The following is a 13,688-nucleotide window of genomic DNA, read 5'->3' on the forward strand; positions in this document are numbered from 1 at the left end:
AAAGTCCCTTCAACATAGTCATCAATATGGTGTCATGGCCGCCTCGAGTTCGCGTGCGAGTTTAAAACCAAATGACGAAGATGAATATTCGCTCATCAGGACTTGCCACGAGACCGTGCACGTGCCACTGCCCCCTGCCTACATTGGATGTGAAGGGAAGGGAGTTAAGACGCTGCTGGAAAGCTGGAAAGGGCAGTACGTTGAGAGGTGCGCCACATGTGTCTTCCTCGCGCTGTTGCCGGCTGCTCAAGCGGGCTCTAAGTTTGCACACGTAGAAAAATACATTACTTGCTGAATCAATGTAATGTTATTCGTACAAAAGTTCTGGCAACTTCAGTTTGTTCTGATCGCATCTTCAAAACTCTGGTAAATTGTTAAGTATATAGCACTTCACCTTGTTGACGTTTCGTTGGATCTTGCACGCGTTTTTACACCTTGCAAGGAACTGATAAGTAGGTAGAGAGATATTTTTTCTTTTTTTTTCTTTTTCACAAAAAAAAAAAAAAACATTTTTTGCATTTGCTAATAATTTCAGACTTCATGGAGTACTTCTTGGATACGGCAACCTCAAGTTCGTCGAAGCAAGTGGCACAATTATCGACGACCAGCCGTTTGTACACATGGACGTTGTAGGCGATTTTCACGTTTTCAGGCCGGAGACTGGATCAATCGTACGAGCTCACATAAACAGGTAATGTTGCTCCTTCTGTGGCCTCTGTTTATGGATACACCGACATAGACAGATTATCCATTTTAAATACGCTGGCATGTATAAGGTATATTAAAATAATTGTTTGCCTAAATATGACTGTTAGTTCAATGTTTAGGGAAATCCCGCTAGCGGAATTTGTAATAAAAGAGTTGTTATTCATTAGTAGCTGCCCAAGCGCAGCCTTAAGGATGAATACAAAAGCACACTGAACAGCCTCCAGACGATTTCCTAGTTGAAATGTTCTTGTCTGGGGTTCGAAGTTCTTACACCCAGGGTCTGAGAACGTCTTTTTTGGACAAGCAGTTTATACCGGGAGAGTGGGTGAATACATCTGAATAGAATTTACGTTTATCATGTGACTTTAACACAGGCTTGTCTGTTTGCAGAATGAGTAAAAGTCACGTGGGTTGCCTGGTGCATGACTGGATCAACTTGTCCATCCTGGTACCTCCAAATCCTTCACCTGATTTGTCACGGTACCTCAACATGGGCCAAGAGATACTCTGCAAGATCACTTCTGTATCCGTATACCGTCACAATGCATTAAGACTGCGTGGCACGATCACATCTGACTGGTATGTGTAGCATGAGTAGTTTATTTGGTATAGTGCAAGCATCACGACTAACGTCAGCGTCTGTGATAGCTGGTGCTTAATTGTGGATGTAAGGACATAATTGTTTGTGTCGTTCCTATACTGTGTACAGTGCTCAAGGGAAATACTTGTCCTTTCACTGTAGGAGCCTTTTGAATGCAGTAAGTGTTCAGGTCTGTTTTGGTCATTTTGGGAGCTGCTACATTGTTTTCTGGAAAGCTGCATAATGTCTGCACGGCTCATCTGTCCTCATGATCATTTTGTCAGTATTGTACTGCGCAGTGCACAATAGTACACACATTCTTTCCTCAGCTTTTCTGTGAAACACAGCACATTGCCCACTGTTGTATCAGCTTCTGTCACTGGTTGCAGTGTACAGATAACAGTTTATATGAGGATTCAAGGGGGAAATTAAAGATTTTCGGTCCGATTGCTCATTTCATGTATGCCTTGATACAACCTTTTTGAAGAATGTTTTTTTTAACAAGTGTGAATTGCCTCAGAGACACATTTTAGGCATGACAGTCTTTGTCGTAAAAAATGAATTTGATATTGAAAACGGTTCCGAACCCTGTTATGTGCCCAGTCTGCATCAATTACCTTCAAATCGCATGCACACCCTCAATATTATCAACATGTTAGAGACAGATACAACTGACATTATGCAAACCAATGATTAGGGCGGATGGAAAAGGATTTCAGTTTTCCCCACAAAATGCAGTAGCTGTTCTTTTCTTGCTCAAAAAAGGCTTGCAGATCGACTCCACCCTTGATCCAGAATGAAACTACACTACCAGTAAAGCAGCAACCTAAATTATTAGGTGCAACGTTTCACAAAATCATACATGTGTACATCGCATAAATACCCTAAAAAAGCCTCTTTATCTCTGAAGCAGGCCTTCAACACATTTTTATCTTTAGTGCTGGTGCAGCTGGCCGACTACCTGCATGGTACAATTTTCCCATAGACTGGGGTCTCACTCTTATACATTTCTGTAAAACTCTAACTAAGCAGCAGTGTGTCATTCAAGAGTTTCTTGAACTCGAAAGAAAACGTGGTGGCTTTCTCAGACTTTCATAGAGCTGGTTCGAAATCAGCTCCATTTATTATTAAATATTACTCACTCACTCATTTAGTACTAAAAGGAAATTGGGAGGAAGCAGTAATTCAAGGGTCTCAAGCTTGTATTGCTGTGCGCACTAAATTGATAAAATTTCATTCCACGTGGGCTAGGATCCGGAAAATAGCAAAAAATAACGATGGAAACGCTGAATAAAACCAGTAGGAAACTAAAAACAATATATAGGCATAAAATAAATAAATATCAGCAGTAATGTATTCTCCCCAGACCACACTCTCCTAGCCTTCATGGAAAAGATTGTTTGTATGCCCTTGCGCCTGACTGTTGGACAGTTGCCACTTTAGCTATTGAATGAGTAAAATGTCTAATATCACACCCATTGTTTTTGAAGGGAGCTCGCATTTGACCGAAGTTCATGCACATTAAGGGGACGGTGCCTCTTTTCATTTTCACCAAGACTCGGTGCCCTCTGGGGATGAGACTATTTAGTTTGAAAATGAGTCTGATGCTAAAGCTGACTTGCTAAGCTGGCGAGTCCTTTTGCCAAGAACAAAGGCTGAAATTTTAAGAGCCAGCGGGCCGTTTATTTGAGACCCCTGCAATAAGTCTTCCATAGTGTGGATCTACCATCAGTGCTGAATCTTACTCTATCTGTGTTCCCGTAGAGAAAATAATGAATGAGAAAATCAGAACCAGTATTACTTACACAGGCTTCTATGCATACAGCTTTCAACTCTAAAACACAGTCGTGTCACTACTTGAGGCCATCATATCCAAAAACCCCGCCAGGGTGGCGCAGTTGTTAGGGCGCTCGACTACTATGCCCAAGGACGTGGGATCAAATCCCGGCCTCGACGGCTGCTTTTCGATGCAGGTAAAAAGCTAGGTGCCCTTGTGCTGTGCGATGTTAGTGCACGTTAAAGAACCCCAGGTGGTCGAAATTTCCGGAGTCCTTCACTACGGCATCTCATAGCCTGAGTCGCTTTGGGACGTTAAACCCCAGAACCACACCAAACCATCATACCCAACAATACAACAGCCACAAATCGAGGACATAACATAAACTTTTCCTTGGTCCCAGGTTATTTTGGAATTGAAAGCAGTGAGAGAGAGAACATGTGTGGTGCGCAAGCTCACAGCAAGCAAATCAAAGAAAGTAAATGTGCCCTATAAATATTGCATGCAGTACGCTGTAAACTAAAGCAAAATGGCAATCTGTAAGGAATGATGAAGTAAACAATAAGCAACAATCATTAAAGCTCATGCTGAGAGAATAGAAATCATGTACGCACTAGGAAATTTTCAAGGTGTTGCAATTGTGGAGATGAGCTCATTGCAAGCGATGTTTTATTTTAATGCAGCAAACTCAAACAATAATAAAAACATTTTACTGTTCTACAATAAACACCGCATTGTACTTTGGTGAAAATGCTCGTTTATTTGGCCTATATTTCTAAATCTTTAAAAGAAGGACACATCCTAAACAAACACTACGGCAAGCATATTAACCTTACATTTAGTTCATGATAGCCCTAGCTGCTTATGTGTCATAAAACCCAACATAATACACTCAAGGGGATAATTTTTTATCCTAAATGATTGCTTTGAAGCTTCTTCTCTACTAGTCACTGAGGGATGTGGTCATCCTAGCTGATAATTCTAGAATTTTCAAAGATCCACACATGTCATGGGATCTGGCATCAAGTTTCTAGAAGTAACTTGCGACTGATGGTGGACCACTTGGAGTCTCATTGTCAAAGTGTGTATAGTTGAAATCATGCTTGCGAACTCCCATGGACAACTTCAGAGTAAAGCATATAGAGTAGTGTGTTTTCTGTAAATTATTATATGACACTCTTGCAGAGAACAGGTGATACTTTGCATAAGTGCCATGCAATAGTTTTTAGAAAACACAGAATGCAGATGACAGGCAGAGACATCCTCATAAATCAGTAGTCCTGACATTTTCTTGTATTGATTCTTTACACATGGTTTGCCACCAAGCACTGATATTATGAGCATGCGAACTGCAGCTGGCATGGAGAATTCATTGCATTATATTCAAAAAAGCAAGTGCTGCAATAATGTTAGTGACAATCAGGAAACATGGGCAAAAGACTTTTTATTGCGAAAGCAATACTATGCTAGGTAGAACCATTCTTCACGGTAGCCCGTGGCCTGTCGCGCCGTGCAGTGTCTCCAATAATGTAGCACCTTACACTGATAGGGTGTGATCGGGGAATAATGTAGCAGGCAAAAGAAGCTTCTGCCGTTGCTTTCGCAATTCAACTAGGGTTAACCAGAGCTAAACCATCACTAATTTTTTTAATTGCATTTGTATTGGCATCTACTAGTTTATACCCTGTTTGCATTTGCATCTCCTGCACCCAGACACAACAACACTTTTGACTGCCATGATGTTGCATTTCATGGTGCCAGCATAGCTGTGCCATGCAAAAGATGTCACGTGAATATTTCTATATGGATTTTTAGTCAGGGGCAGTAGTCTCAGACATGTGAGCCACAAACGAATCCAACTGCTCTATAATTAGACGTCAGGTTGAGATCACACTTGTGGGTGTGAAATGTCAAACAGATATTCTTTAATCATTATTGGTTAAATGATTTGACCACCGAAAAACACAGCACACAGTCTAGTGACTTTTGTTCTTTGGTATTACACAGTCTGATTCATTTTGTTGCTTCATTTTGCACTACAATACTCATGAACAAATGTGACCATTTGTGACCACTAAAAAGCTAAGCACCCTAATAAGGGTGTGCGGATACCAGTAGTAACTCTCGAATGAAATATAAAATTGAATCAAGGGAAAACATGTTTATTGAATCGAATATTGAACGTTGTTCAGCAGAGCCAGACATACTCAGCGCCTTCAAGGGGATTTCATTTAGCCTTCAAGAGACCAAAGAAAATGTTCCAATCATCTGATGTCCCTAAATATTGCTGAGAACTGTTAACTTCAAGGTAATTTTTGTCAAATGGATGTCTATACTTTTAGAATGATAGATAAGTGTCAAAATAATATCTCATGGTTTCAACAAGCACTTTACTTTGCTCACACTATTGGGAATGGCGACCAGAGTTGTTAATGCCTCTTCGCAAATAGCCCCGTTGCATTTTGAGGATGCTTCACCGCACTTACACAGTGCATGTGGTAAAGCATCCTCAAAACGCGACGAAGTCCATGCGGTGAAGCATCCTCAAAACGCGGCAGGTCAGCGTACTTGAAGCGAAGGGAAAGCACGTGGACCCGCCGCAGTGTTTTAGGGGTTAAGACACTCTATTACTGAATCAGGGTACCCGGGTTCGAACGCGACCGCGGCGGCCGAGTTTCGATGGAGGCGAAATGCAAAGGTGTCTGTGTGTTGTGTGATGTTAGTATTAATAATTGGTTTACAAGAAAGGAAAGGGGCAGCATCTTTTGCACTTTTGAAGTGAAAGCTTCACTACAGCAGGTAGGTAGTTCGAGTCTGCAGTGTTGCACTGGTGAGTCTGCAGTGTTGTTTTTCCCTTCAAGTGACCTTGACAGATACTTCGCCTTTCCTTTCTTATAAACTGATTTACAATGGAACCTTCACTACGCTAGGTATAGCAAATCTTGTGTGCAAATGATGAACTTGACCTTATTAAGTGTGAGCGTCCTCGATTTCGTGGTGTTCACCCAAATATATACTGTGCCTTCCTTTCCCCAAAACCTAACTGGAGTCCTGCCCCGTCGGGGTGGTGCAGTGGTCGAAACGCAGCCGCCGAGGATCGAATCCCGGCCTCGGTGGCGTCCGTGTGCTGTGCGATGTCAGCGCACGTTAAAGATCCCCAGGTGGTCAAAATTACTCCGTAGCCCTCCACTACGACCCCCCCCCCCCCTTCTCTCTATCCACTTTCACTCCCACCTTCATCCCTTCCCTTACGGCGCGGTTCAGGTGTCCACAGAGCAAGTGTGACAGATACTGCGCCTTTCCCTTCCTATGAACCAACCAACCAACCTGCCCCGTCGGGGTGGTGCAGTGGTAGGACGCCCGACTACTGTGCCACAACTGTGCCAGAGTACCCGGGTTCGATCCGAACCGCGGCGGCTGCGTTTTCGATGGAGGCCAAACGAAGAGGCGTCCATGTGCTCTGCGATGTTAGCGCAAGTTAAATATCCCCAGGTGGTCGAAATTACTCCATAGCCCTCCACTACGGCTGGCTCCTTTCTCTCTTTCCACTTTAACTCCCACCTTCCTCCCTTCCCTTACAGCGTGGTTCAGGTGTCCACAGAAACAAGTGTGACAGATACTGCACCTTTCCCTTCCTGTGAACCAATTATTATTGTTATTATTATTCAGTTCTGGGCTGTGGGATGTCTCCTTGAACAACCTTAAAGGACAAAGATTGATACCATGTGTTTTCTTTCTTATAGACAAATGTACAATAAAATAAAATGAAATATGATCTTGACCTGGTTAGGTGTAGGTGTCCACTCAGAAGTACAAGGCTCCTTTGGCCTAACAGAGGTTTTCACATCAAAGACAGATATTGCACCTTTCCTTTCTTATAATCGAGTGTACAGCTAGAAGAAATATGAAAGGGAACTCAAGAGGACATGGGGTGGCACTAAGGGTATGCTCTGGAAGAGCAGCTGGCCAAGCTTACTTTTAATGATGCGTCTTTACCCCTGATTCTTAGCTTCAATGTGTGCTGTGTGCCACGTCCTCCCCTGTTCCCTTTCATATTTCTTCTAGCTGTACAATATACAAGCAAAGATATAATAATAATAATAATAATAATAATAATAATAATAATAATAATAATAATAATAATAATAATAATAATTGGTTCACAGGAAGGGAAAGGTGCTGTATCTGTCACACTTGTTTCTGTGGACACTTGAACCGCAGTGCAAGGGAAGGGAGGAAGGTGGGAGTTAAAGTGGAAAGAGGAGCTAGTAGCGGAAGGCTGCAGAGTAATTTTGACCACCTGGGGATCTTTAGACCACCTGGGGATCTTTAACATGTGCTGACATCGCAGAGCACACATACTCCTCTTTCGCCTCCATCGAAACACAGCCGAACCCTGGTACTCCAGCACAGTCTTACCACTGCACCACCCTGGCGAAAACATGATTTTTACTTGGTTAGGTGTAGGTGTCCATAATTCCTGGTGTCCACTCAAAAGTATAAGGCTTCTTCCTTTCCCAAAACCTAATTTAAATAAAAAATATGCTCCTCTTTCTCTCTTTCCACTAGGTGTCCACAAAAACAAGTGTGACAGATACTGCGCCTTTCCCTTCCTATGAACCAATTATTATTAATTATTATGAAAAAAAAAAACATTGAAAAGGGGCGTTAAAGAGGCTATCCCTACAACACTAACATCTTTACCTCCATCATTAGGTTCAAGGGATGGCTAAACCCCCACAATTTTTTTCTGCAGACATCTAAACTGCACTGTGAGGATAAGGAGGAAGGTGATAGTGAAGGACTTGGGAGTAATTTGGACCACCTAGGAATCTTTAAGAGCACTGACAATGCACAGCACAAGGATGCCTCTCTGTTTCACCTCCATGGGAATGCTGTCCAGTTCTAACCCCTTGTACTCCAGCACAGTAGTTGCGCCTTAAAGAAGGTGGTCAAAATTATTCCATAGCCATTCACTGCAACTCCTGTTTCTTCCTTCACTTGCACCTTCCTCCCTTCTCTTGCGGTGCTGGGTTCTGGTGAGAGGTGTGGCACTGCACTTTTCCTTTCTTATAACTCAGCTTACACTTACATTTTGTGTATGTAAATTGCAATGTCAGTGCACGTTAAAGATCCCTAGGTGGTCAAAATTACTCGACACCTATCTCTCTCTCTTTTCGCTTTCACTCCCACCTTCCCCCCCTCCCTTATGGCATGGTTCAATTGTCTAGAGAGTGTGACACTGCATCTTTCTTTTCCTGCAAACCAATTTTTTTCAATTTCTAAATGCCCCCCAGTAGTGGCACAGTTGTTAAGATGCCTGACTACTGTGCCAGAGTAACCTGGTTGAACCCGACCACGGGACCACCCTTGGTTGCGTTTCAGTGGAGGTGAAACAGAGAGGTGTCCTGTGCGGATGTGTGTGGTGCTATGTCAGTGCTTGTTAAAGATCCCCAGGTGGTCGAAATTACTCCTCAGCCCTCCACTATGGCTCCCCTTTCTCTCTTTCCTCTTTCACTCCCACTTTCCTCCCTCTCTCATGGCGAGGGGGGGGGGGGGGGGGGGAGGGATTCAGGTGTCCACCGAAAAAGTGTGACAGATACTGTGCTTTTTTTTTTCCTGTAAAGCAATTTAAATTTAATTTCAGTTTCTAAATGCAAATGTAAAGAGTGGGAAGAACTATTCATAGGTGTTAGAACCGCAGGACCCCATCCCAAAATAGAACTAAAAGCCCAGTGATCGCAAACCAGTGCCGGAACAGCATGACTGCCTGATTCGCGCGCCAGATAGCAGTGGCGGGATAGTGTGGATTTAAGAGAAGCAAGACTGAAACTATGCTGCTGGATTATATTTCAGCTGTGGTGGATTTCCTATATATATATATATATATATATATATGGACATACCTCTGATGAGTTGATGAGTTGAACAAATTTTGTAAGGAGTCTACTGTATATATGCTGTACTGACAAGATGGTGTCTGCTTTTTGTGCTGTGCACTGAAGGCATAAGCACAAGTCTTATGTTTCCTTGCTTTCTTTTGTTGCACAGCCTCCAGATAATGCAGGACTCCATAGCCCCAATGCGGACATCGTGTGACGATGAGTTGGTGGAATATGAAAGCAACTATGGAGATGTATGGAATGAGGGAGACGGCTCGGATCTGGACATGGATGAACAACAGGAGCTGTCCTATCTAGACCCAGACGACGACTATTCTCTTGCATCGCGGGGGCAGCTGCTGTCTGAAGATGGCTCACTCGGCTCAATAGAACCACCTCAAGATCCTATTCCTGCAGAAAAGCCTAAAAAAAAGAGGGTCAGTGAAAAGAAGAAGAAGCAGCAGCTTGATACAGGGAACACGCAACAAGAGTCGCCCTACCTAGAACCTGAAGGAGAATGTTCTGCTGTATTACTCAGAGATGATGGCTCACTTGCCCCAATGGAACCGCCTCAAGACAAACCAAGGAAGAAAAAGAAGGCCAGTGAGAAGAAGAAGCAGGTCGATATGTCCGCCAGTCAGTCGAGTGATGTAACAGCAAGCCAGGATTCAGAAATCTCAGCTTCTCTCTTCTCTGACTCGGGAGAGATCAAGGCAAAGAAGAGAAAGCGGGAGAAAGACACCGGAGATGATGCTTCAGCACGGAAAAGAAAAAAGGAAAGCAAGAAGAAGAAGAAGAAAAAAAGAAAAGGAGGAGGATGAAAGGTAGCATTGCATTTATGACAGCCCTGAGAGGCGCAGGTTAATTTATTTGTGGTAGCTAAGACTGTGTAAGGTACTGAGTATGGATTTTGTAAAGTTTTGAGGATTAGTAATAGCGACATAACATATGCAGGAATATTAAGACTGTTGAAGCGAAAGTATTCATGTGGTAAGCTCACTCACCTCAATCACTGGGTTACGATTTGGAAAATACATCTTCGTTGCTTCTTTATTACACTGTAAAGTATTTCCTCTAGTTGCTTGCTATGAACTTAAGTTTTGTGCTCACCCTGACACTTGATCAAGCATCACTTACTCATTATTGTAATATTTTTGTATCTTTTGCATCAACTAGAGTGGTTCACAAAATCTTTTCTGACTTTAATTTACCAGCAAGAGATGCACAATGCGTTTCTAAAACGTATGTCACCACCGCTGCTACTTGTAACATTTGCGCCTGGCAACTGACTTCAAATGACAGCGGGGCTGCCAGGGCGGCATGGCCTCTTTCAGGTTTCAGTTCTTGCAATCTCAAGCACCTTAAGGCTGGGAATATATGTTACAGGGGGATAAAAACAACAGTGGTAATAATGGGAGAAGGAATAAAGGTGATGGGACAAGTTGATGGTCAGCGTGAATACAGTGTACAGACCATGGATTTGCAGCTTCAGCAGGCTGGTAGGTGCATGCAGATGTGCTGTATATGTGACCTCCAAGTTGAATACACATTTGATCCTGTAGAAATCGCACTCACTACATTCTGTGCCAATTAGACTGTGGCGGCGACTGCCACTTGCTCTGGTTTCATGGGCTCCTTCGTGTATTAATACCATATCTAATTCAGTCAGAGGCCTTAAATACTTGGCTTGCAGGCTCCATATAGGCTGCAATGCCTTGATGTGCAACCCACTCGTCCTAAAGGTTTCAGCCTCTGTCTGGTTCATTGTACTCGTTGGTGACATATAACTGCAAGCAATAATTGCTTGACATCTGTTTTTAACTATTGCTGCCAATAGTTAATTTTTCATAAGAAAAGTGCAGCCATTTATCGAAAAGTACAAAAAACTGAGAAAGAAGGTTTTTCTTGTTCATTAGGGGCCCTCTGCATGAAAGTTTCTTGTTTGCTTTTATTTTTTATGCTTGAATTAATTTAGGTTTACCTACTTTTGCTTAGTTTTTATTTTAGCTTTTTTTTCGCCTTGAATTCCTCATTTGCCTCTCCTTTTTTCCCCTACTGGCCAGTCAGAGGCAGGCAAAAGTCTGCCAATGCAGGTCGTGTGGTGAGATAAGTTTGAGAGTCTTGATTCAAGGGGTAAACAAATTTCCTCATTGACTATAAGTGTTGCATGAAAGGTCGCTGTGCCGATGCTAAACTTGTGACACGGAGGTTATTGAATCCCAAAACCATTGTTGTGTTCATCAGCTGCTATGTGGCCTCGTGATACAAGTTACATGACACATTCACTTATTGGTTAAAAAGACAGTGAGGCTGGACCTTTTTGTTATCCGCTTCTTTTCGGTGATCACAGCATCGTTTCTATAATAGACATCACCGGCAGGAAAGAAATGCTTAATTTCAATTCTAGTTTTCTTGCCAATTGATTGATGTTTGCTGCTGATCAGGGCCACAAAAGCTGAAGAGTTGATATTTTCTAGAAGCACAAATTGTTTGGGCTCGTCCTCTTTGTTCTTTAATGTTTGTTGCATGCAGCTGGAGAAATTGAAAAGTTGGATCACTCAGCAGGTAATCTTAGTTACAAAGTAGCAGCAGAGTATACATCAGCGTATGCAGAATTAATTTCCTTTTGTGCAATGTTAATCACAACAGCAACTTCTTCAGAATTTTATACAGCAGAAAAGTTAGTTGTCATGGCGGCCTGGGCCGAAGCACCATGATAATAAAATAACAGCATCAGAATGTGATAAAATAAAGCTTGTGGCTTGTAGTGAAAGGAGTTATGCACTGGCAAAGCATTTTTAATGCTTCAGCATACGAAACCTCTTGTCTGAAAAATATCTGGCCGTCCGTCTGCCCGTATGAAGCCTCGGTTGGCAGGTGACAAAGTTGAGAGATGAAAGTTGCCTTGTCTGCTTTCTGACGAGAGAGAGAGTGAAGACAAGTGAAGAGAAAGTGAAGACAAAGAGAGGGTTTGAGGGAAGAAAGGCAAGTGGAAAAAGGGAGAGGGGGGACAAATGAGGTGAAAGGCAAGGGTGGTGGATATGGCATGTCACACTCATTGTTAGAACAAATTACAAGGATGAAGCAAAGGACAGCATCTCAGATAGTGATTTATGGGCCACACCTTCTGTTCACACAGTGTGAACTTATTAGCAGCTGCAGCTGGGCAGTAGAACACTAATGCTAACACATACTCTGTCGAATTGATCGTCTGTACTTTTATTTTCATTTGAAGTGGGACTTGAGTTTAAGTGGAAACATGCTGAGGCTAAGTCAAAGCACTGTGCAGAGTAGATGTACAAAAATCTTGGCAACTAGTTCCCATCGCGTCGATGAAAATCTGGTCACGGTGGTTTCACAAAACATGGTTGCTTTTCATATTACATCTGAAACTTGTACACACGGTTAAGCACACTTTGATAAACATGCCAAAGCAGGTTAACTTAGCCATTTCTAGTGCAACCATTTGCAAGTGGGATAACTAGTTTCGCTAACTTTTTTGTCTAAAAGTTTGTACTGGTCCGAATGCATTGAATGCCGTGGTTTACGTGTGCATTCTTTAATGATAGCGTCTATTATTAAGATGCGTTTGATTGGTTATTATAGGACGATACGGTTAAAAAAACTACCGTTGCTAAACATGGGTCACAGTGTGCTATGTGGGTATTACTGTGCTGAACAGTAAACAAAATATGTTTTAGATATTTGACTGTAGCAAACGAGCCGGAGGCATTGAAATTCTAGAACTTATAGTTCGGTCTGATGGTTAGCTTTTATTTAGGTCACAAAAAAACTTCACAAAAAAAAAAAGGTCACAAAAACAGCAAACTGCCTTCTGTCAAGGAGGGATTGTGTGTGCCGGTTACTGCAGATTTGATTTGCATGACGGTACAGTCATAGGTGGTGTTACTTAAATATATCATTGCACACCTCTTCCATGTCATTTCCTTTCAGAAGAAGAAAGAAGGAAAAGAAGAGGAAAAATGACATGGACGTTGATGTGAATGCTGCTAGCACAGATTCACTTTGCAGCGACCGTCTCTCAGTGGCTGATACAGCATCCATCCCGGAGGACATTAGCTCAGTTGCTCTGATGCAAGAGGTGACCACCCCCTCAAAGAAGCATAAAAAGGAACACAGAAAGAAATTGAAAAATGGTGAGTAATCTTTGCTTCAGTGCCTAGTTCAAAATCTAGTTTGAAGCATATGCTGATTGGCGTTGGAGAAATGAAAATGCAATAGCCCATTTCATCGTCTTTCAGGCAGACTGGGAGCAAAGGTAGCAGTTGATTTTACTTTGGGATTCTGCTTACAGCTGCAGGTCCTACTTAGTGCGCAGTTGCCACCAAGAGAAAGTGTTTCATGCTTTACTGTTGTTGTTGATAATATAAACTCCTTAATAAATGTCTTGCGCGAGAAGTGCAAGGTTCATCGTGGTGAATTAGAGGTGTTCATGATTTGCGAAGGCTCACGGAGTTTTGAACAAGATCATTCGTCTTTGGCTTTGAGATCACATCGAATCTTGGCGGTAGGTAGATTTTTCAGGGGCATTCCATGAATTGGTACGATATCAGAGTAGAAGAAAAGTTCCACAGCTTCCAGTTTTCATTATAGTTAGCTCTTTTGGCTTTTGCAGGTCCTCTCCCTGATGCCAGCCTTGACTCAGCATGTTCAGAAGTGAGTCTGAAAGCCAAGAAAAAAAAGAAGAAAAAGGAAAAAGAGTAAACTGTTTATAGTGGAA

At 42.4% G+C, this 13,688-nt stretch overlaps 1 protein-coding gene across 1 annotated transcript; it reads left to right on the forward strand.

Moving 5' to 3' along the window:
• The first annotated feature begins 21 nt into the window (after positions 1 to 21).
• LOC146190553 (uncharacterized) lies at positions 22 to 13,688 on the forward strand. Its single transcript, XM_084600193.1, has 7 exons — positions 22 to 207; positions 536 to 691; positions 1,099 to 1,287; positions 9,117 to 9,766; positions 11,480 to 11,552; positions 12,902 to 13,104; positions 13,584 to 13,688. Exons 1-7 carry the CDS (start codon positions 35 to 37, stop codon positions 13,670 to 13,672), a joined length of 1,533 nt encoding a protein of 510 aa, XP_084456319.1. The 5' UTR covers positions 22 to 34; the 3' UTR covers positions 13,673 to 13,688.

Source organism: Amblyomma maculatum, chromosome 4, assembly GCF_055883805.1.
Source record: "Amblyomma maculatum isolate TAMU_Amacu chromosome 4, ASM5588380v1, whole genome shotgun sequence".
Classification (NCBI taxonomy): Eukaryota; Metazoa; Arthropoda; class Arachnida; order Ixodida; family Ixodidae; genus Amblyomma; species Amblyomma maculatum.

What these genes read in the sequence shown, in the direction of transcription:
- LOC146190553 (XM_084600193.1), top strand. Translation starts at nt 35, where the DNA reads ATGGCCGCCTCGAGTTCGCGTGCGAGTTTAAAACCAAATGACGAAGAT. An exon ending in AAAGGGCAGTACGTTGAGAG is followed by an intron (nt 208 to 535) that starts GTGCGCCACATG and finishes TAATAATTTCAG; the next exon opens with ACTTCATGGAGTACTTCTTG. An exon ending in CAGAAAGAAATTGAAAAATG is followed by an intron (nt 13,105 to 13,583) that starts GTGAGTAATCTT and finishes TGGCTTTTGCAG; the next exon opens with GTCCTCTCCCTGATGCCAGC.